Genomic DNA, 22,389 nt, shown 5'->3' on the forward strand with positions numbered 1-22,389 from the left:
GGGGGGATCTAAACCCTTTGCCCACAGCTGCGTAACAAAACACAGCTGAGTAACAGGGATTTAAATAAATAGTGTAGCTGAGACTGTGGATAAGGCGTTAAATATACTTGACCAGAGACGACGATGCCCCCATGTGTTTAACATCTGGGTCTCACAAACAAAAACACCGCCCCGTAAACCAATTCCTGCTAAAAACATTTTCTGCCTCGACTGTAAACTGAAGTCATTTTAACAAAACTATCTTTGTTTGCAACAAGTCATGTGTTGCATCTCCAGTTCTAACCCTTTAGCACAGTGGTACGATGGCTCTAGTTTAAACAGGACGAGGAAAGCTCGCCCTTCACTCACTTTTCAAACAGGGAAGTTATTCTATTTGAAACAGTCGGTGCGTGAAAAAGGCAAAACTCGCCAACAAAAACGAAAAAAAACAAAAGATGTGGTGTCTTAAAACCAGTCAAGTGTCTTAGGCCCCAAAAACATTGAAATCACAGAGCAAACATGCTCATGCTTGTCCAATTGTACAATTAAAAAAAATCCCACCTATCTGATAAGAGCCATAAAGACTTACAAAACAGTTTGCAAACAGTCATGGACACGGTGAGTAAGTCAAAAGGCTAAGTAATGTTGTCTAATGAATTTCAGGGTTTTGTAAAGAAGGTCGCACTTCAAAACATCTCTTGCAGTAAAACCAACAAAAGTGACGTGATAACATAACGAGTGGCTGAGGGTGTAAAGACAGACTCGGAGGAACCGAGTCAGAACTGTGCCCGACTCCTTTTGTCCTTAGTGAGCACAGACCAAATCCTGCATCTGGAATGTGTCCGTAGACTTCAGCTAACACTAAGATGTGTGGCGCTCCTCTCTCTGCTCCCGACATCCAGCCGTGGTAGTGGGGTTGTTCAGCAGGGCAGCTGTGTATGAGAGTGTGTGTGTGTGTGTGTGTGTGTGTGTGTGTGTGTGTGTGTGTGTGTGTGTGTGTGTGGGGTGGTGATGGTGATGACAGAGGGCTAGCTGAGGAGGTCAGGCTGCAGGTCGATCCTCTGAAGGACATCCTCGGGCATGCAGAGGACGGGATTAACTGGCTTGATCTGTTCGTCTCCGAGGAGGGAGAGCCCTGCCACTCCGAACAGAGTGTGGAAAGGATCCACCTGCAGAGAAGGAGGGAGCCTCAATAACAACTATTGACACAAATATAAAGAGGAGTTGCATGTCCTCCTCCATTATCTGGGGTTGTAATGACACACCGTAACATAACATCCAAGCACAGTTTTAAACAATGCGAAAATATGAGGATGTGCATCATATTGTAGACCGAATAACCGTATCAAATCTATATACTCTGCACTTTACTGTGTTTTGCACTTCTGGCTAGATGCTAAACTGCATTTCGTTGTCTCAGTACCTGCACTCTGTCCAATGACAATAAAGTTCTATGTAGTCTCGTCTAATCTGATCTAAAACCTCCTTGTACTTAATAAGTTCCCCGTGAATCTACTGCAAGATAGCTTTCATCTCACACCTCATATGAGACAGAGAGACAAAGGATGGGATCATGGAGGTGCAGACAACGCTTACATGAGATGAAAGAGGAGACAGGATTTTTATGAAAAGACAAGTCTAACACGTTTCCCATTTCCGTTAGACGTGTTTGACGGCTCACCATGTCCCCCGGTCTGTCGGCAAAACCTCCGGTCTCCTCATCTTGACAAGCTAGAATAAAGGATCGCAGCTTGGCCTTGTCGACCCAGTGGATCCTACCAATGATTTTCAGCGATGCTAAAACCCACCACGAGTAGCACACATCTGGAAGCTGAACGAGAAGAAGAAATACGAATTAGCAGAGCTACTTCCAGAATTATTCTGATTTGATCAAAGTTTAAAAATGACAAGGAGGAGGCATTTGATTTCCCAGTAAAGCGTCTGGAGAGCGCAAACCTTCTCCGGTCGTCCATTGAGGCCTCCGGACGGCAGCTGCCTCTCGCAGAGCCACCAGCCCAGCAGGTCAGCGTTCACCTGGTGCAGCTGACCGGTGAGCGACAGGAAGCCAGAGCAGCAGTATATCTGACAGACAGAAGGGAAAAAGACCAGAGATTATATTTGAGAAGGACTTTCACACATGTCACAGCCCAAGAGGAGTGTGAATGTAACACCAGTCACCTTTCAGGGTGTGAACATTTCATTCCATTAGTGTCGGGGGATTGACAGTCTCTCAGTTTTCAAACTCTGTTCCACAAGACCCGCCCACAGCCGCAATTTCACACACCCTTTCTACAAGTTAGATCTCCAGATGTGGCTGCTTTTGTTTAAAAAGAGATGAAAGAAAACTGTGTTGCACGACACGAGTACTTAGGTGGACTCACCTGACCAGCATGAGACTCTGAACCAGGTCTGCAGCCAAAACCTCCGTCAAAGTTCATACAGGACAAGACAAACTCGACCGCTTTGTCGACGTTTATTGAGTCCATCTTGCCCTTGGAAGAAGGAGAGGACCGAGAGTCATCTTCAGATTACAAAGTGTGACAGTGTTGAGAAAAGAGAAATACTTGAGAAAAACTCTACATGACATACATACCAGTAGTGCAAGCGTAGCAACAGCACAGAAGGAAAATCTTGTGTCTATTTCTCCTGTAAAAACAAAGCATTGTAATAACATTATACTAGTATTTAAATACTATATTTAAAGCAAACTCTAATCTGAATAAATGAGAACTACTTTATTGTTTTACTGAGATTTCAGCTGCAAGCCCAACATGACAGCAATTATTTAAGTCGTATATTTGTACAAATATATTTGAAAAGAAGTCAACTTGTGACAACTAAAGTTTTCGTGTGATTTTCATTCGCTCCTTTTTTTTCTCCCCATTTGAGGAGTGCTCACCCCATTTGTCCCCTGCAAATGAGCCATCTTCCTGCTGCAGCCCTTTAATGTACTCCACCACTTTGTCCACATCAAGCGCATCCACATTATCATACAAGCAAAGGATCTGAGGAAGAAAACAACAAAAGAAATGATTAAACCAAAAATAAAAAGTCAAAAACAAGATAAGACAAAACGGAAGATAACAGACAAATTGAGAAGTTTTGCTGGGAGTTCAATCAAAATAACCACTTTAACAATCTTAAAAAACAACAGATAATGAGGCTGCTTGAGCTCAAATCAAAGCAAAGTATTCTTCTCTTTCAAGTTGGCAACAATTCCGACCTCCCGCGGCATGAATGTTGATGAGAAAACAAGAACAAGTCCGTCAATCAGTCAGATTTCATGGAGTCACCTGGACGGCACTGAGGGTGTACAGCAGGTGGGGGTCGTGTCCGATGCTGGCGCTGACGCCTCCACACTCGTGCTGACAGGCTTTGATGAAGTCTATGATCTCCTGCCGGTTCATCCGGGGCAGCTGCCCCATCAGGTCCATCACAGTCAGCCCCCAGTAGATGCCGCTCATCCTCAGGTACTCGGACAGCGTGTACTCCTGGACAAACACAAACAGGCCGTGAATGAACAGGAGAGCAGGACGTTGTTACTGTTTTTACTGTACAGCCGATGGAAACAGGGTTTCCTCTTGTTTATTCAGTAGAGGTTTGATTAACAGAGTAAAAGCCACAGACACAGACACAGATAGCATGAAAGAAAATGTACTTTTAAAGTTTGTTAACCAGAGGAAATGGCCTATTACTTCTATACTTACTCCTAAAAAGTTTAATTCCACTGCTAATACAGACTTACGAGGTAACTTCTGTCATCTAACCACTATGCATTACCTTGGATTGTTTTGTTTTGTTATTATAAAAAAAACTAGTGGTGTTGTTGGAAAACAGAACTACTTTGTCAGAAGAGAGCATGCATTGGACTTTTGTTTTTGGGTGACATTGAAAACATTCCCAGAGAAAAAGTACACTGAAGTAAGTAGAAAGTTGAGAAAAACAACCAAATATAACCCCCATTGGATGGATGTTTACTCACATAGTCATCCTTTTTGGAGCCGTAGGCAGCGATGTAGTCTGCATGTTTGTCCAGCAGCAGAGTGCTGGGAGCGTCAGGCTTAATGATGACATCTTTCACTTGGGTACCCTGACAGTAAAGACATCAACATATTTAAAACATAAAAACTAATTCTAACTGGCCTTGTTTCAATTTGATGTAATTACAACCCCCCTAATGTCGCTGTCAAACCCGATACTGAGTAAACCGGTAATGTAACGTTAGCTAAAGGACGAGTTGTTTGCAGACTGTGCTATCATCGAGCTACATGCTAGCACTGATGCTAGCTACATTTTAGCGACTTTACTGTGATTAGCTGCTTTCACACAATAACGGTCAACTGTGGCGCTAACGTTGGATAGAATGGAGACAAGTGGGCATGCCCATCTACTTCGGCTATAATGTTATCTTAAACTACACTGACTAACTATAACATTCACAACATGACACCGGTTACCATTCTGGAAGTGTTCGCATGATCAGGCTTCTTCTTCTTCTTCGTTGGTTTCGGCAGACCAGAGGCGGCACGGCGTATTGCTGCCCTCTACTGTTTGGAAAAATATCCGCTTAACAGTAATTTAGATTTTAGATTTGTATTACAATACGGACTATTATGATAGTCCGTATTGTAGGGCAATTTCTATTTCTTCCACAATAGCAGCATTCTTTGCCAAGTAATCTACTTCCTTGTTCCCTTCTGTACCCAAATACAATTTAAATTTCCTTCAAGCTAGATTTTACTTACACTAGATTTTACAACAATTCTGTCAATAAGATAAATATTGGAGTATTGCGCAACACCCCACTACATATTCTCAGGGCTTTAGCTTGTATGATATCCAGTCTTTTAATTACTGCAGGAGCTCCTCATCCATCTCTACCTTGAGTTATATCGAACAGAAGCTCCTCCTATAATATATCTATGTTCCATCATGTTAGTGATCTCAGTTAGTTCTCCATTTGGGGACTGAAGTTGTTGCGGACTCGTTGGAAGCTTGAGCAACCCGACAGCCTCAGGTGCGTTGGATTTGCCACACCCTCGGATGAGTGAGCCCTATGGGGGGGATGATGGCACCATTGAGATTTTACAAGCCGTGTGTGGGAGGCCAGCTATTGTGTCTATGGCAACATTGAGTCCGGGGATCTTATCTCTCAGAGGGATTGTACAGAATGACTATAGTGTCTGTCTTAAGAGATGCATGTCTGGGCGCTTCTGTGTTGTTCTAAACAAATGCAATGTTGAAACCATAGACTGCCCTGTGATGTCTGGAAGTTAGCATCGGCCCTTGACATAAAGCCAACGAGATTTTGGGTTATTGCAGAAAATAAGCTCTTCAGCAAACACACAATTATATTTACACGTTTTGTTCAGCAGGATAATCTTCACAAATGAGCACCACAAGTGTGAATGCAATCAGCAGAAGTAAAAAGCAAATATTAGGCTATAAACAAACACCACGGTTGCATGAGTGCGGGCACTTGACGGGAGGACAGACTGCAGGACTCTGGTGGGTTATGCGTTTATATGATGCTGCTGCTGCTGCTGCTTGGTGCTCAAACAGTCAAAGTTGATGGACAATGTTTTTCAGAGAATCCTTTTTGTTGCTGCCGTTTACATTCCTTGTGATGCAAATTCATAAATGCACTACAGTAATGTACTATGTCTTTTTGCATGCGTTTGTGTTGAAAATGGGCTACTACTGAATTTCGTTGTGCATCCTTGTGTTACAAATTGACTATAAATGATCCTTGAATATAGACGAGGCTGTAATGACAGATAATTGGTTGAATTTAGGCAACATGAGATTATGTTTAATTAACATAAAATACATTTGACTAATCCCACCAGGAGACGGTAGATGCAAATCACTATCTAGAACAAAGAACTGTTGTTAAGGTCTTTATTTTCTAAATCAGACACAAAACATGCATTTTTACAGTTGTTCAACAAATCATTACACACATTGCTCTGTTTCTAACACATTCTGGTGGGAAATAGATCTGTACAGACGTAGATTTAATTGGTTCTGCTTAGTTTATGATTATCAATTTCCCCATCAAACAGACACCAAACTGTTGTATCACATATCAACAATTTAACAGATTAATGTCCATGTTTGTGCCTGGCAGCAAATATTTACAATCTGCAGATGGTGCAGCCTGACAGGACACAGTCATGTGATCTTTTGCCTGAATGTGGTGATCCTCAACTCAACAAGTCATTAAATAAGGCCACCGTTCTGAGCGGCATTCAGAAAACCCTTTTTCTAGATGCGATAGGTCTGGTTGATGTTCCGATTAGAAATCCGTCGACCAATTCAGGGTCTGCATCAGATCGAAAACAGCAAGTCTGAATGCTGATAAGGCAAACAATCATAGAAATAGAATATTCTTTACTATTTCTAACCAAACAATATTTTACATCTATGTAAGCAGAGTTAAAGTTAAAACAATGTACATTTGAATGAGGACGAGTCAGGTGTTCATTTCTTGTATCTTCCCAGGTGCTCTCGGGCAATAATGAGTCTTTGGATTTGAGCTGTGCCCTCGTAGATCTACGAAGGACATAAAAAACATCAAGAAAATGAAGTTTTGACCAAATCTCTGTTAGCAGAGATCAGGTGCACGACATCACCACCCACCTGGTAGATCTTGGCGTCTCTCATCAGCTTCTCCACCGGGTATTCGCTGTTGAAGCCGTTGCCTCCGAATACCTGAACGGCATCAGAGGCCACCTGATTGGCGATGTCTCCAGCGAATGCTTTGGCGATGGAGGCGTAATAGGTGTTTTTGCGGCCCTGGTCCACTTCCCAGGCTGAGCGCTGGTACGCCATCCTGGCCAGCTCCACCTTCATGGCCATCTCAGCCAGGAGGAAGGCCACGGCCTGGTGCTGTGAGACAGGAAGACGCACTTAAAAACACTGTACAAGTGAGTTGTCACCAGTTATGACAGTATTGCCACTATACAACCTACAGTCAAGTCTGTAATTCAGTGAACTCAAAGTGCATATACACCAGCATATAAAGGCTGTGAGGGAACACGCGTTTTTCTGCTGATAAAAGAAATAAGCAAACAAACCTCAGCAATAGCTACGCCAAAGGTCTTCCTCTGTAGTGCGTAATTGGTAGCTTCTTCAAGGGCCCTCTGTGCCAGGCCTGTTGCTCCTGCTGCCACCTGCAGTGCATTAATTACATTAGTAACATCGTAGACACAAATCTTCAATAGTGACCAATACAATTAATCATGGGCGTTTCATTTGCAATGTTTAAAAGCGTGAATTAGTTTGGTTGTAGCAATAGAACATCAGATATTGGGAGATGTAGGTAAAATGCCCTTTAATTTGGTGACGTCAGATGCGATGTAAAGGCGCACTAGTTGTTAATCTGTAGATAAGAAACATTGATTTTTGTATTTTACAGATTTTTTTAATGGAAAGAAAATGGGCGCACATCAGTTTAAACTCATTTTCACATGTCCACACACATCCAAAGGTTGCCTTGTCTGCTTCTAGAATACACTGTTGACTAAAGTTTATCCTTATTTTATAGTTAGCCATCTTAGGATAAGATACATGGTGCTACAGATGGAAGACTTACCGGTGGCCTGGTGTTGTCAAAAGCACCCATGGCAATCTTGAAGCCAGATCCCTCTCCAATCAGGACGTTTTCCTTCGGTATCCTCACATCCTCAAAGGTGATGCCTCTGGTATCAGAGCACCTCTGGCCCATGTTCATCTCCTACGAGCACAAAACAAACATGTATCTAGTGGTGCACACATCAGAGGTCATTATTGGACAACCCTGACTGGAAAACAGAATCCCACACACAGTTTCCCCGTCAATTATAATCTCATAATGATTTATACAGCACTAATCTGAAAGTAGAGTTTATAATGCACTCTGTGTTGTTGGAATCTCATGGATAGGTGACTTTTTACTTATCAATTGTGAAATGGCAGCTATCTATACTGTTACCTACACACATATTTCATTATTGTAGATGTTGGGCGCACACATGTAATAACATGTGTAACGACATATATACGCTTACGAAACTACAGTCCCACCTTTGTTACAATGTTTCTAACCTCTGATCTTAATACTACCACTTGATGATACTAACACCTGATGTGTTAGAGGACAAAACTATTTAGCCTCATCGTACCTTTCTTCCTATTAGAATTCCTGGAGTGTCGGCATCCACAATGAAGCCAGTAAAAGCCTTGCCGGTTGAACATTTAGGATCTGCGTTAGTGCGAGCCAGGAGGAAGTACCTAGGAACATCAAAAAGGTTCAGATAACCTTCAGAGCAACGAACAGATGTTTATGTATTAATTTCCTTTAAGAATATGTAGATACACAAACTCAGTGTCCAGTTTATTAGGTACGCCTGGCTAAAACTAATGCAGTCTAATACAAAAGTCCTGCATTCTTCCTTCATGAAGGTTATAAGGTGAATTTCACACATAACCGAGTATGTATTGTTAGAGTACAATAAGAGAAATGGTAGTGAGTACACACCAGTTAGCTTTCCCGCCATTGGTGATCCACATCTTCTGCCCGTTAACAACATACTCGTCGCCCATCTTCACAGCTCGGGTCTTGAGGCCGGCCACATCAGAGCCCGCCCCCGGCTCCGTCACGCAGTAGGCCTGCCGAAAATAGTCGTTGACTCATGTGAATAATCAATAACTCTACTAGTGACTGCAGCGCTACTATTTAACATGTCATGACGCAATTAACTGGATTTCAAACACCAGGTACGCATGCCAGGGAAGTAAAACATCATATGTATACAATACATTAAGCCTATTACAACATACAGTACTTGTCTTGGTGGCATTAAACTTGTAATGCAGTCTTTGGTAAAAGTATTAGATGAAAGCAAGCAAGATCATTAAGATATACTCGAGTAAAGTACCTCCTTGAGTAAATGTGCTTATTGTTAATTTCCACCATTTATTAAATACTTACACACATAAGAGGCTCCTCAGTCATCCTGCCCAGGTATTTAGCCTTCTGTGCCTCACTGCCAGCTAAAATAACAGGCATTTGCTATGTGGGAGAAACAAAAATAACTTATTAACTGAGCTACAACCACTGTTATTGATCACGGTTATGCCTGATGCACATTCTGGAAATATTGACTGTAGAAAATGATATCTATAATCCTCAGTAGACACGGTGCTATTAACCCCAATGCATGACCCCGTGTAATGAAATAACATGGTCAGTGAGCAACCTTAAAAAATCACTCCTCCCTGACTCAATGGAAATCTAAGATGCCTTTGAACACTACTGCATAGCAGCAGCAGCATGCACAGCACAGGTTTGATGGAGCACGTTATGTTTGATCCCAACAAGTGACTTTAATTGTTCCGTATATACTGTGACATTTGTGGATTAAAAAACAGCCACATTATACAAGACTCAACACAGATGAGTGGACCTATAATTTGCAAATGTGTGCTTCCTTTGCATAGGAGTCAGCAGGGGGGAAGAAATAATAAATAAACTGGTGAAAAGCAAATGAAACGCTAGCAACCCTGATAGACGACAACTTACTCCCAGAGAGTTGGCCTCAATGGCAGTCTGGACTCCGGTGCAGCCATAAGCCAACTCTTCTGTGACGAGGCAGTTATCAAAGATTGACAAGCCCATTCCACCTGAATACAAACACACAAACAAAGGGTTTTAATTAACACACTAAGGCTGTGATGCAATTTCACACAGCAAATTCTAAATATATTTATTAAGTGTGGCTATTGTTTAGGTCATCTATAAATTGATGCGAGACGAGATGTTTCAGGATCTGCGTGGCCTCCCACAAAGGGGGCACACGGGACGACGTTGTGCTAAAGTTTAATCTTCTCCATGTTGAAAAAGACAACGAGCAAGAATGTAACATACCATAGTCCTGAGGAATGTGACCGTTCATCAGACCAAGCTCCCATGCTTTCTTGATGATGGGCATAGGATACTGCAAAATGACATATAAATAATGTTTAAGAGTTATGCAAACTTTTTTTGTCTGAGACGCAGTTTAGGGAGACATTGTCATCATAGCAACAGGCTAAGAGGTAAGAAAACATTTTATAAACTCTTTAAAAGAAAGAAATAAGAGATTTAAAAAATAAACATTGAAAAGCTATATAATACTGAACTTTTCTTATGACCTATTGGGGGAGATTGAGGCACGTGCACACGTCACTAACTGACACAGACAGAAAAAATCCGTAGTACGATAACATTTCAAAGCCTTTAGGTCAGTAAACTTATCAAGTCCAGCTGTATTTCAGAATGCATTATAATCTGTGTGCTACACTCACTTCACCACTTCTGTCATAAGCAGCTGCAACAGGGACGATCTCTTCACGAGCAAACTTCCTCGCCAGCTGTTGGAACTCCTTTTGCTCATCAGTCAGCTCTGTTGGGCAAAGCAGCAGAAAGAAGACGATAAGCAACTTCACCTCACGGGAACACATTTTTTTTCTCCAAACTCTATTTGAAATAGACTCCCGTGAAGCCCGATGTTTCATTACATGGTGTCGGAGCTTGTGTGAAGTGAAGCATACCACGTGACTGATGCATTTAGTCAGTTTGACAGTTTTTAAATTTTAGCAGCTGAACTACGTTAAAATGACAAGAAAATAATTTCACTGAGAAATATGGCACACGAGAAAGACATAACCTGATACCAAGTAATAATGTAATTTTATCACATTGCAATCAAATGAAAGGTTACATAAATATCAACCATGAAGGTAAAACCTATGAGCCCACAGTGGACACTGGGACTAAACTACACCAAAAAGGTGGATTTATATTTGGTGTCAATATACCAACCCAAATATTTCAAATCTAGGCTTTTTGGACAATGCATTTATTTACCATTTTACTGGAACATATTGCACAATATCATCTACACGTAATGCAGCACATCGGAACAAAAGTTCTACAGACTACCAGATGTCAATGTGTTTACCGAATTTGAAGCCCCTAAGCGTCAAATCTTTTCGGCACAAACAAAGAAAGCCCCAAAAGCTTTGCAAGGATTCACTCGCCCATCCCTAGTTCAAAACAATAGCCACGTGACCATATGTACATTGAAAGAGCTATTGGTCGTAATCATTCCTTCACTCCATACTGGGTATGAAGAAATCCCTTCCTTAGGCAATCTAACATTTAAATGATGGGGACAAAGTCCTCAGTCAGGGGCTTCAGCAGTCTTAAATTAGTAAAATCAAGTTAATATTTTCCAAAGGTACAGTCTCTTAGTACAGAATTCCCTCAAGTTAAATAAAGTACATATACCGTATTTTCCGCACTATAAGGCGCACTTAAAAGCCTTTAATTTTCTCAAAAAACGACAGTGCGCCTTGTAATCCGGAGCGCCTTATATATGGATCAATTGGTTAATTGGTTGATCTATACTGGTTGTACACGGCGCTCTGTCAAAATGTTTCAGTGCGACTGGTAAACTACAAAGCCGCACCGCTTGCAGCATTACGGCTACCGTAGTCAGGGGCGTCGCCGAAGTAATAGCGGTAAACACCGGTACTGTGCTTACTCCTAGTCCAACACCACTTGTGTGTATAAAGACCCCAAAATGGCACCTTTCAAGAGACACGCTTACGACGCTGAGTTCTATATGTTTTATACGTAAGTTGAACAATTTCGAGAGTTACTATATTGTGAATGCACTAACGTTTGATTTAGTGGTATCAGACTGTTTCTTTTACGTGTTTACTGAATCAGGGAAAAGTTCCCCTCTACGTTTAAGTTACCGTATTGTGAATGAAATCAAAAATCAATAAAGTTTGACTGAATGATTTATCTGACTGTTTTGTTGACATTCCCTTTAGCACAGCTCCATCTAGTGGATGCATAACGCAACCCCTGTCAAACGTTTGACAGTAGTAGCTTCTATTCTATGCGCCTTATAATCCGGTGCGTCCTATATATAAAAACAGTTCTAAAATAGGCCATTCATTGAAGGTGCGCCTTATAATCCAGTGCGCCTTATAGTGCGGAAAATACGGTACTTAATACAAATGGTCTTTGTTGGGTTAAATCCCCTAACTGTGGAAGATACTGATATGCCTTTGATCTGTCTGACTGCTGAAGCCTCACATGAACTTCAGTTTATTTTTGCACAGAATGAGGACAGTGCACACTCGCTTGAGGAAGGGATCTATTCACAGCCAGTACACACAGGAGGAACGATTACAGCGACCAATCGTTATTTAGTTGTAGATATGGGTAAGTGAGCATTGTTTTGAAGCAGGTATGACAAAATGTGAAGGTATCCTTTGAAATTATGGAAAGGTTCCTACATCCTATACTCACCAAATGAGTAGCCAGTGGGTGCTGGTGGGCCTGAGTGACACGATTCAGCGCCGGCAGCAGCAGAACTGGATCTCTGCAGCCGGATCCCAGACCGCACACCGGCTTTGAGCACCTGAGCATGGAGAGAGAAACCAGCAACACACTCATTTAAACACCTCATTTTACTGTTTTAAGTAAGAAGTTAGTAAAACATTAGCTAGCCCCAGTTTGCATCTTTGATGCATCACAATTGCATTCACAGAGCATGTTAAAATTAAAAAATAAATACCATATTTAAAAAAAAACAAAAAGAAAAAGAGATCACGTAAACATTTACTTCTCAAGTGAAGGCATTTTCCAAATCACTAAAGTCACCTTTTAAAAAACATGAATATCTGATCACAAAAACAAAAAAAGCTGCAACTCTACTTCTATCCATCCATCAGGATATTACAAACATATGGTGGCTTTTTGTACACACAACAAAATGAATGCAATATTTTGCATGACAATATCTTTCAAAAAAATATCCTTCAGTAAGTTTTGTTACTACTGCTATTACTACTACTAATAAATAGTTTTACTACTATTACTTTGACAGTAACATCGTTCAGCTTCCAGCTTTTCCTGCATCATAATTTAGCTGTTAGCTTCTTTAGATACTTCAGTTTAGCTTCAAACTCTGCCAGTTAGACATTTAAACTACAAGGTCTTTCACCAGTGTATTGAACTGCTTTGGGGCTTTAAGATTTTTAAGACAGACAGTTTCACATTTCCGTAATTTCAGCGAAACACTTTGCTAGTTGTAATGTAGCTATGTGAGGCACAGACGTTACTTTATGTGTATTATGATAAAGATGGTGTGAACACAATGTTATGGAAAGCTAACGGCTGTGACCTAGAAACAAAGCCTTCACTATATTGACTCCAGAAATGTAGCTGTAATGTAAAAATGTAGGCCAGGGGGACGAAAACCTTTCATTAACTAAAACTATGAAAATATAGCGGTGAGTTGAAGCTATGTTAACGATACGTACCTTATTTAAGAGCATTGTTAAGTGTCGCTACTGCACCAGCCGTCTACACAGACATAAACGAGACCTTTGTCCTACATAGCGTATATGCACCTCTCAGCCAATCACAGCAGCGGGATTGATCACGTGTCGTTCTCGTCATCCGGAAAATGACTTTTCCCCCAGTAGCATCACCTTACATGACCGTTACCTAACAAAGCGTTATATACAATAAATCACCCCAAATGTTGATCTATTCTCTTAGGTCTCTCACATATGCAATGCATTCTAGTATGTATATATTTAACTGAAAAGTGGTTAAACTGACACATGTATTGTGATTTTACACTTCTTTTATTCATGGGGTGTGTCACACTATCTGTCTGTTTACCGGTTTTGCAGTAATTATTCTACACAAGAATCAATTGCATATGTGAGAGATTAGACGTATAAAGAGTTTAGGTAACGACTATGTAGGCAACGGAGCCCTTGAAGGGTCATGTCGTGCTTTTTCCATTACCTTACCCACAGTCTATGACCTTTCCCTGCCACGTTTAGCGTTCACTCGCAATACATGTTCTACCGCAATACTTTTGGAGCTACATTGAAAAGTTGGAAATTAGGTTTTCAGCCAACGACACTGCATCAGTGTAGAGAGACCTGCAGGACCTCACCAACTATAGGAGACCATCCTCCCACACGGTGGAGAATAACATAAAATAAGATACTCCTTTATTAGTCCCGCAGTGGGGAAATGTACAGGATTACAGCAGCATAGTGGATATAGTGCAAACAAGGGACATGGTAAAAAACAAGATCAAAACAAGTATTATGAATAAGTAATAAAACAGTAAAGAATATTAAATAAGTAAAAAATCCACAATAACTAAAATATTAGATACAGACAGAATACTTGTGTTGAAAAAGTTCTCTGCATTTGACCCATCTCTATGCAGGGACCAGTGGGCTGCTATTGAGAAGCGCCCGGGGAGCATTTTAAGGAATTGGTGTCTTGCTCAGGGAGACGTAGTAGCCAAGGATCGTACCGCCAACCGCACGGATACCGGAAGACCCTCTCTACCCTGTGATCCACGGTCGCCCCGATGGCTGACGACCTGAGTTTGTTCCACTGCAGGTGTAATACGTCCACTGTCACACAGATATGACCCACTGATTGACTGACTATTTGAATTAAATAGCACCAACCAGCTAAGATTATACATTTTATAAAATATTTTGGTACACTATGCTGATCATTTCTGTATTTTATAAAATGTCATGGTATAACTAACTTAGAGCTTACTGCTTTTATTAAGTTAAAGATCTAAATACTTCAACGACTGATTATCTGTCAAGTGTATTTTTCTTCCAGTATAAGTGACCCTGCAGTCTTCCGGCTCAGCCTCCGACCGTTTATCCCCACAGCCATCTGTGTACTATTGAATTTAAGAAAGATCAGTTATTGCATGCTGGTGAACTTTGCTTTGTTCACCATCAAGTGTTGATCTGAATATTACATTTCAGGGGGTGTCATGTCCTCAAGCCCTGCTAATTTAGATTAAAAACACATTGTTCTTCCCGCAATACTTTTGTGTTACCTCACAACACTTTTCGTCTTCCATTCCTTCTCGGCCGTATAATTCTGGACAGTGTTTACATCACACCTCAGGTCTGTGTTAGTGAGGCTAACCAAGAGCTCAGTCCACCGTGCAGCTTTGGGACTCACAAAGGCGATCAGGGTAGCAAAGAGCAGCTACACTGAAGAGTTGGAAAACAGGTTTTCAGCCAACAACCCTGCGTCAGTGTAGAGAAGATGAAAGATGAAATCGTTTCGAGAGACTGGTGTTGACCCCCCTGAAGGACATCACAGGCCCCCTGCAGTTTGCCTACCTGGCAAACAGGTCTGCACTACATGCTGCAACACCGTGACTCCCCAGGGACATACGCATCACCATCATCACCATCATCATGGAAGTACTTCAACCCAAACTCTCCCAGCTCACTGTGCCAGACTCCACCTCTCAGTGGACCACAAACCTCCTGACAGACAAGACGCAGCAGGTGAGGCTGGGAAAAATCACATCCAGCTCCCGGACTATCAGCACCGGCGCCCCCCCAGGGATGTGTGCTCTCCCCACTGTTCTTCTCCCTTTGACGACTGCACCTCAGAGGACCCATCTGTTAAACTCCTGAAGTTTGCAAACGACACAACGGTCATCGGCCTCATCAGGGACGGTGACAAGTCTGTGTACAGACGGGAGGCTGAACAGGTGGTCCTCTGGTGTGGTCAGAACAACCTGGAGCTGAACAAGCTCAAAACTGTGGAGATGACAGTGGACTTCAGGAGGAGCCCCCCCTCACTATACTCAACAGCACTGTGCTGTGGAGACCTTCAGGTTTCTGGGATCCACAATCTCCCGGGACCTAAAGTGGGCCTCCAACATCGACACCATCTCGAAAAAGGCCCAGCACAGGATAAGTTTCCTGCGCCACCTCAGGAAGTTCAACCTCCCTCAGGAGCTGCTGATTCAGTTTTACTCCACCATCATCCAGTCTGTTCCCTGCACGTCCATCACTGTCTGGTTTGGATCGGCCCCCAAACAGGACAGGGACAGACTACAGCGGACTGTCAGGTCTGCAGAGAAAATCATTGGTGCCAGCCTGCCCTCCACCCTGGACCACCAGACACCAGAACAGCTTCTTTCTGCTGGCTATCACTCTGATGAACAATTAAGCAGTTGGACTGCACTATTACCTCCATTTTAATGTCATTGTTGTTGTGTTTTATGTTCATACATATACTTTTGTACATATATATATTTATAGTTGTACATAGTAGTTAAATGTTTATGCTTACCCTCTACTGTTCTACTTTATCGTCCTTGTTTTTTGTCGATATTTGTGTATGTACGTTGAGAGCAACGGAGAAACCAGAGTCAAATTCCTCGTATGTGTACGCATACATGGCCAATAAAGCTGATTCTGATTCTGATATGCCACTTGGCTGACAGTACACTTGTCCATGTTTGTGATTGGTCATACGCTGCTAACACTGTCACCTTTATGTGAACGCGCCCTGGGTTGCTTTACCAGTTGATAACCACCGTTATAGGACAGTCCAGGGGATCACGATCGTTAGGGTTAGTTAAGATACAACGTAAAGATACCCGGGGTTTGTTGAACGTGCTTTGTATTATACGTTTGTCTTTGCCTGTTTCTTGTGTTTGAACAGACAAGCACTTCCTTCCTTTTGTTTTTCAATTGTAACAAGTATTTCAGGTGGAGAAACCATGCTTTTCATCTTTTTAGTTTCCTCTATTCAGAAGAGTGGTGTACGCCTGTTGCTCTCTCATCATGCTCAACAATAGAGTGGTGCAGGGATGACATCTTTTTGTAGTCGCTTTGGATAAAAGCGTCTGCTAAATGACTGTAATGTAATGTAATGTAGGCCAAACTAAGGCCTATTGAATGAGGGCTGGAACACTGTCTTGACCTAGGTGGCATGAGAAATATGTGCTAGTTGTTGGATGTTACAACAGGATCAGGTAATATTCATCTTTTTATTAAACCAAACAATTCCATGAACTTTGTTCTCTTTTTGTTCAAAGTAGTCATATGCAGCAACTCTCAAATGGCGGTTTATATCCGACATAAGCATGTAACGTTTTACAGTACTCTTGTTGACACTCCAGTTCAAGAACTTCTCCATGAAAGCAGCTGCAAATATCTTGAGAAAAAAGGCAGAATCAGCTAACTGTATCAAAACTATAATACAGTTAGCAGATTGCTTTAATAATCAACTAAATGTATAATCTGAGTTATTACTGACGTTTGAATTAATAAGATACGCAACACTGTACATCATATTTTTCTATAGTCTGGAGACCATTTATGAACTGAATCAGATCATTTTTAACAGACAGATGCATGTGTAGATTTTTTTGGTTAGGTGTTGTCCATTTAAATGTGTGTGTTCTGAGGCATAAGTACTAAGGTACTCTTATTTGTATGAAGTAAATACTGTATATTCTGCTGTTAAGCCACTGGCAACTAAGTACTATATACTTTTCAGTATTTCTATTCAAGAAACTATTTTAACCTTTACTCCAATACATTAGACTAGATGTTATATTGCTATATATATATATTTTTTTTTTTTAAATTCAACTTATAGTCCTTGCCACTAAAATGGCAATTTTGTACAGCTTTCCTACTTTGCAATGCAATTCGATATTCCTCTGACTGAACTAAATTCGATCAATTCAAATGTCCCACTGATGTAGACATAACTGATATGTGTACTTATTCTTCCAGTACAGGTGACCCTGCATTCTTCTGGCTCAGCCTCCGACTGTTTATCCCCACAGCCATCTGTGTAATACTGAATTTAACAAAGACCAGTAATTGCATGTATTGGTTCTTGGCATTTGTCACCATCAAGTGGTAATCTGAATATTAAAATGTTTATTTTTCATGAGGTGTCACTTCCTCAAGTCTGGCTAATTAGATTAAAAACACATTGCATTATTGCCATGTGGCCAAGCGTAGAAATAGAGTTTCACATCACCAATAAACAGAAAGTAAAGCAGTGGCAGCAGACAGTTTGGGGTGTTTGGATTTTATTGAAGTATCAAACAGCTGTACATCTATTTGCCTTTCTTGGCCTTGATCTTCCTCAGGTAGAACTCAAGCTCTTTTCCCTCCAGGATGTAGCCGTCTGCCCTGCCACACTGGCCGGGTCTGGAGGCGATGCAAGCTGCAGGAGGGAACAGCGGAATATAGTCAGTGATGAGGCGAAAAAACCGTATCAAAACATAGTGAGGAAATAGTGCGTCAATCAAATAATCTCAGGCCGAGGTCAGTTTTGAGGTTGCAGAAATTTTAAGGCACTGTACGGTTAATATTGACAGATTATAAAACTAGAAGCAAAATTGAAGATGATTATTTTAATCTTATTCAAGTACAAGTGACAAAGTGCTTCATTCACAGCCAATCTGACACCATTCTATAAATGCCCTGCTGTATCATCAGCTGTTCAACTCTACACATGGAGGCATTCCAGTACAGTCATCTATCGGCCACGTAACAGCCAAATGCCTAGCTTAAAGGCAACAGAGATGTAAGGGGCAAGTTCTACATTTAATTTCTTAAACTTTAACACCCAGATAGGTGCGGTGAATTAACGCTGCAGCAGATGTCCATGTAGGCAACAGGTCTTTCTCAGAGTCATCATTATCATCACTTTCATTCAGTAGCAGAACTGGACAAAGTTATCTTCATGGAAAGACGTGCACCACATCAGACAGCACTTTTAACAGATGCCATGTAAAGAAAATGCCTTTTACAGTTATTTTGTGACCCTGGTTGCATGTAGAATTTTCAGTCTAAATAAGTAAACAACCCCAGACTCCGGATCAGATTAGTACAATTACACATCCCTAAAAAAAGTATGCATTTCCCTGGACAAGAGAAATATTGCATTTAAATGTTCACCCAAAATCTGAAATGGTGAACCCCAACAAAATATTTTCACAAATATTACAAGACTTGTGACAAAAGCTTTTGAGTCTTGCACCTTAATGAAATTAATTAGCATTTGACCTGAAATTTGAATTATTCAACCAAAAGCTGGAGGCAAAAATTTAAGGAAAAAAATCCCCAAAGAGCCAATGACATTTCTTTGAAATTAACTACTGGTAGACGAAGCCATGTTGAGACTTACCAAGCAGCTTTCCCTGCTGGAACTGCTCCTCCAAGAGGGTGCTGATCTTGGCTGTCTTTTTACGCTCATCGTACTTCTTCTGGGTCCTCTTTGACCTTTTCTTGTTCAGGACCTCTTCCTCCTCAGGGGTCTATAGAAGATGGGGGAATAAAGTTCATTGGATTTAAGTTTACACTTCTCCTGCTGAGCAACACTAGTTGATTTACAATAAATGTAACACTGCAGTGTAGAGAATGGGTATTAACACGGCAGCAGATGACCATGTAGGTAACAGGTCTTTCTCAGAGTCATCATTATCACCACTTTCATTCAGTAGCAGAACTGGACAAAGTTATCTTCATGGAAAGACATTCACCAGGTCAGACAGCACTATATAATCTGGTGACCCTGGTTGTAACCTTTTCTATTATATCATATCAAAAAAGTTAATGTATTCAAACATTAGGAGCCCACTAGTAATCACCCACAAAAAGGTGTCTTTTACACAAAGAACAAACTTCATACAAAGTTGGACTCTTGAGCATTGAGCTCTAGTAGTACGAGAGGAAGTGTCATCTTTGTGTAGATCGGACAAAAAGATGCATTCTCCAATGTATTGGCACAAGGGTCGCGTGTTGTGTGACGCAGTTATATTTCTCACAACCGAATAAAAACAAGATGTATGAGACATAACATTATTACACATACCAGCTTAGCTCCCTTTTTGCGTCCCAGCGGAGTGGCAAAGTGGGCCTCATACCACTGCCTGTAGGGAAGGCTGTCGACGAGCACGATGCAGTTCTTCACCAGGGTCTTGGTTCTGACCAGCTCGTTGTTGGAGGCATTGTAGACAACATCAATGATTCTGGTCTTGCGTGTGCAGCCTGCGTACACAAACAAAAGCCATTAGCAACAGCAAATTCTCCCCCATTTTGGTTAACAAATAACATTAACTAGATCTTTAAAAGTGCGACAGGTCTTTCTCAGGTGTCTCGTTATCACCATTTTCATTCAGTAGCAGAACTGGACAAAAGTTATCATCATAAAAAGACATGAATAACATCAAAGAGCAGTGTCATGCAATTATAGTAGCATTTGAAATAAACTTACACTCAGAGCCCCATGAGAAGTTACCAACATCCAGCCTCAGAGCACGGTACTTCTTGTTTCCACCACGGACCCTCACCGTGTGGATGCGACGAGGTCCAATCTACATAAATCGACACATCCTATTTTAGTGTTGGTGCAATTTGTGTGCTTATGGATTCAGGTTATCCATATGTAGAGATTGAATTCTGATGCTCAAGGAAAACAGTACTATGGCACATATATTGAAGCGTGTCAGTGTAACTATGACGAGTCCTAACATTGGTAAGTCTAGAACTTTGAACCAAAACGGCTCAAAAAGACATACCTAAGGTCGTTTTTTCATCACCCACGCGTAACAACATCAGATCAATTTAGAGCAAGTAAACACTGGCATATACATACTTTTGTGTTTGCAGGAGGGCGTCCAAGCTCATACTTCCTTTTCTTGTGGTAGGGCTTGCGTTTACCGCCGGTCTTGCGGCGTTTATGCCAGTTATCCCTTGAGATACCTTAATAAATGATTAAACAAGAGCAAGAAACCGGTGTTAGATTATTGGACAACTCACGGGAAAACTCAGCACAAAATTATGATCAATGCTTGAGCAATCAGTTCTCCAAGGTATAGGTTGTCCGCAATTGTAATTATGGATTCCATGAGGTTCATCATATCGCTCAAGCAAAGGTCCCTTCTCAGCTTAATGTGCCTGCATATCTGCTAATTGAATAAGATCATGTGAACTAGGTTTAGGATAATTTAAACAAAATATTCCATACAGTGTGAGGTTCTACTGAACGACCATGTGATGCACGTAGTGATTTAAACTCTGCCCAGACACAAGTTAGAACAGAAATGTCGGGCCCTTACTATCACACGATGGCCTTTTAAGAAATAACATGCAACTCGTGTACCCAAGATGCGCCTTTGTTAACTTCACGTTAGTTATATTTTTTACACAATTTATGTTAAATGTGTCCACACTTCATTTTCAAGTAAGTATTATTCTCAGGTTCACTTTAAGAGTTTCAGTTTAGCAGCGTGACATGTTCACCACCATCCTGCTAACTAGCTAATGCTAACATTAACGTTGCCTCTCCACTAGCATGGCGCAGAACTAAACTACTTTTGAACGGCAGAAATACAACAACGCGGGATCAGGCTTACATATTATAATACCTCACAAACATCAAACTGTGCCGTTTTCTATTAAACTAGAGTTTCAGAAGCTAACTCCATGGACAACGAGTGCAGCCATCTTGGAGCATTTCACACATCCATAACAGATTACTTCATTAAAATACAACAAACTGACTGTAGACAGCTAAGTTAAAGATACATCTCTTCAAATAACGTTTAGCGACAATATAGCAAACCATTAAAGAAATATTCCTTCGATAAAACATCAGATGGACAAGGATTCTCCCTCCGACCCGAGCATGAAAACACGTACCCATTCTCAGGCGCCGGCTAGAAAGAGGGATCGCAAAGGCTCATGGGGAAGCTTGAAGCAAGTTGTTCTCGCGATAATTCACGCCGAAGCGAACGGTATTCTCGAGGGTGAGTTTTTTTTCTTTATACATTCACGGGTTTTGTTGGACACAGATTATACAGTAGTACATCTGAATTAATTAACGATAAATGCAGTAGAATAAGTACTGAGTAATATCACGGTATAGAAATTCTACTTGTATAAAAGTACTAAAGTATTAGCATCAAAATATACTTAAAGTGGCAAAAGTAAAAGTAGCCTACTCACTATGCAGAATGGTCAATTCTAAAATATTAAATTGATTGATTATAATTATTCATAAATTAATGTGTACCACTATTGCAGCTGGTAAATGTGGCGCTAAATTTATTCAATGTATAAACTGATATTACTATGTCTAATCTACAATATGATATTCCATCATATTTTATTTGTTAATTATATTTTGTATTAATAATCTGAAACTGATAGTAGAAAATTACAATATTTGCCAACATTTGCCATGTAGTGGAGTAGAAGTACAAAGTAGGGTAAAATGGAATTACAGAAGTGAAATACAAATACACCAAACCGGCACAGTTACTTTGCACCACTGATTAATAATGATATAATTCTATCCTTGTAATTTTGCTAAATGTAGTCACCTTTAACAAATCTTACTAAATAAATTAGTTTAATGTACAAAAGCAAAAAATGTTTTACTAAAATGTAATTAGCATTAACCCCTTGCATTATTGTATTTGTTCTATAATATATATATATATATATATATATATATATATATATATATAT

General features: G+C 40.8%; 3 protein-coding genes and 4 non-coding genes across 9 annotated transcripts; all 7 read right to left on the reverse strand.

Annotated features, from left to right (window-relative positions):
* Positions 1 to 6: 6 nt before the first annotated feature.
* Positions 7 to 4,508, reverse strand: rabggtb (Rab geranylgeranyltransferase subunit beta). 2 transcript variants are annotated; one of them, XM_031865345.1, is made up of 10 exons: positions 4,437 to 4,508; positions 3,962 to 4,069; positions 3,273 to 3,470; positions 2,879 to 2,984; positions 2,573 to 2,625; positions 2,361 to 2,471; positions 1,936 to 2,061; positions 1,661 to 1,810; positions 992 to 1,148; positions 7 to 961 (listed from the first exon to the last, which is right to left on the reverse strand). In XM_031865345.1, the coding sequence occupies exons 1-9, from the start codon at positions 4,437 to 4,439 to the stop codon at positions 1,008 to 1,010; spliced, it is 996 nt and encodes a 331-aa protein (XP_031721205.1). In that variant the 5' UTR covers positions 4,440 to 4,508; the 3' UTR covers positions 7 to 961; positions 992 to 1,007. The 2 variants fall into 2 exon arrangements, with proteins under 2 accessions (XP_031721205.1, XP_031721204.1); XM_031865344.1 differs by having other exon boundaries at positions 7 to 1,148.
* A 1,358-nt stretch (positions 4,509 to 5,866) lies between these two features.
* acadm (acyl-CoA dehydrogenase medium chain) lies at positions 5,867 to 13,431 on the reverse strand. Of its 2 annotated transcripts, XM_031865490.1 has the most exons (13): positions 13,345 to 13,431; positions 12,329 to 12,440; positions 10,309 to 10,406; positions 9,890 to 9,959; positions 9,545 to 9,645; positions 8,954 to 9,034; positions 8,501 to 8,631; positions 8,145 to 8,253; positions 7,577 to 7,717; positions 7,059 to 7,154; positions 6,622 to 6,870; positions 6,438 to 6,534; positions 5,867 to 6,304 (listed from the first exon to the last, which is right to left on the reverse strand). In XM_031865490.1, the coding sequence occupies exons 1-12, from the start codon at positions 13,357 to 13,359 to the stop codon at positions 6,463 to 6,465; spliced, it is 1,275 nt and encodes a 424-aa protein (XP_031721350.1). In that variant the 5' UTR covers positions 13,360 to 13,431; the 3' UTR covers positions 5,867 to 6,304; positions 6,438 to 6,462. The 2 variants fall into 2 exon arrangements, with proteins under 2 accessions (XP_031721350.1, XP_031721349.1); XM_031865489.1 differs by having other exon boundaries at positions 5,867 to 6,534.
* A 4,491-nt stretch (positions 13,432 to 17,922) lies between these two features.
* On the reverse strand, positions 17,923 to 21,618 carry rps8a (ribosomal protein S8a). The gene is made up of 6 exons (XM_031865310.1): positions 21,559 to 21,618; positions 20,513 to 20,619; positions 20,132 to 20,231; positions 19,730 to 19,905; positions 19,043 to 19,172; positions 17,923 to 18,076 (listed from the first exon to the last, which is right to left on the reverse strand). The coding sequence occupies exons 1-6, from the start codon at positions 21,560 to 21,562 to the stop codon at positions 17,967 to 17,969; spliced, it is 627 nt and encodes a 208-aa protein (XP_031721170.1). The 5' UTR covers positions 21,563 to 21,618; the 3' UTR covers positions 17,923 to 17,966.
* On the reverse strand, positions 18,537 to 18,605 carry LOC116393307 (small nucleolar RNA SNORD38). Its single transcript, XR_004213376.1, has one exon. It is a non-coding gene; the product is annotated as a small nucleolar RNA SNORD38 (small nucleolar RNA).
* LOC116393308 (small nucleolar RNA SNORD38) lies at positions 19,320 to 19,388 on the reverse strand. The gene has a single exon (XR_004213377.1). It is a non-coding gene; the product is annotated as a small nucleolar RNA SNORD38 (small nucleolar RNA).
* On the reverse strand, positions 20,000 to 20,070 carry LOC116393309 (small nucleolar RNA SNORD38). The gene has a single exon (XR_004213378.1). It is a non-coding gene; the product is annotated as a small nucleolar RNA SNORD38 (small nucleolar RNA).
* LOC116393310 (small nucleolar RNA SNORD46) lies at positions 20,357 to 20,463 on the reverse strand. The gene has a single exon (XR_004213379.1). It is a non-coding gene; the product is annotated as a small nucleolar RNA SNORD46 (small nucleolar RNA).
* Positions 21,619 to 22,389: the final 771 nt, after the last annotated feature.

This window comes from Anarrhichthys ocellatus, unplaced genomic scaffold (assembly GCF_004355925.1).
Source record: "Anarrhichthys ocellatus isolate YVR2014 unplaced genomic scaffold, GSC_Weel_1.0 scaffold32, whole genome shotgun sequence".
In the NCBI taxonomy this organism is placed as follows: domain Eukaryota; kingdom Metazoa; phylum Chordata; class Actinopteri; order Perciformes; family Anarhichadidae; genus Anarrhichthys; species Anarrhichthys ocellatus.

Coding starts and splice junctions, on each gene's coding strand:
- acadm (XM_031865490.1), bottom strand. Junction 10,407..12,328: donor ACCCACTGGCTACTCATTTG/GTGAGTATAGGA, acceptor TTTGCCCAACAG/AGCTGACTGATGAGCAAAAG. Junction 7,718..8,144: donor GAATTCTAATAGGAAGAAAG/GTACGATGAGGC, acceptor TTGTGCTCGTAG/GAGATGAACATGGGCCAGAG.
- rps8a (XM_031865310.1), bottom strand. Junction 19,906..20,131: donor CTTCTCATGGGGCTCTGAGT/GTAAGTTTATTT, acceptor TTGTGTACGCAG/GCTGCACACGCAAGACCAGA. Junction 19,173..19,729: donor GCAAAAAGGGAGCTAAGCTG/GTATGTGTAATA, acceptor CATCTTCTATAG/ACCCCTGAGGAGGAAGAGGT.
- rabggtb (XM_031865345.1), bottom strand. Junction 2,985..3,272: donor ACACCCTCAGTGCCGTCCAG/GTGACTCCATGA, acceptor TTTCTTCCTCAG/ATCCTTTGCTTGTATGATAA. Junction 2,626..2,878: donor ATTTGCAGGGGACAAATGGG/GTGAGCACTCCT, acceptor TTGTTTTTACAG/GAGAAATAGACACAAGATTT.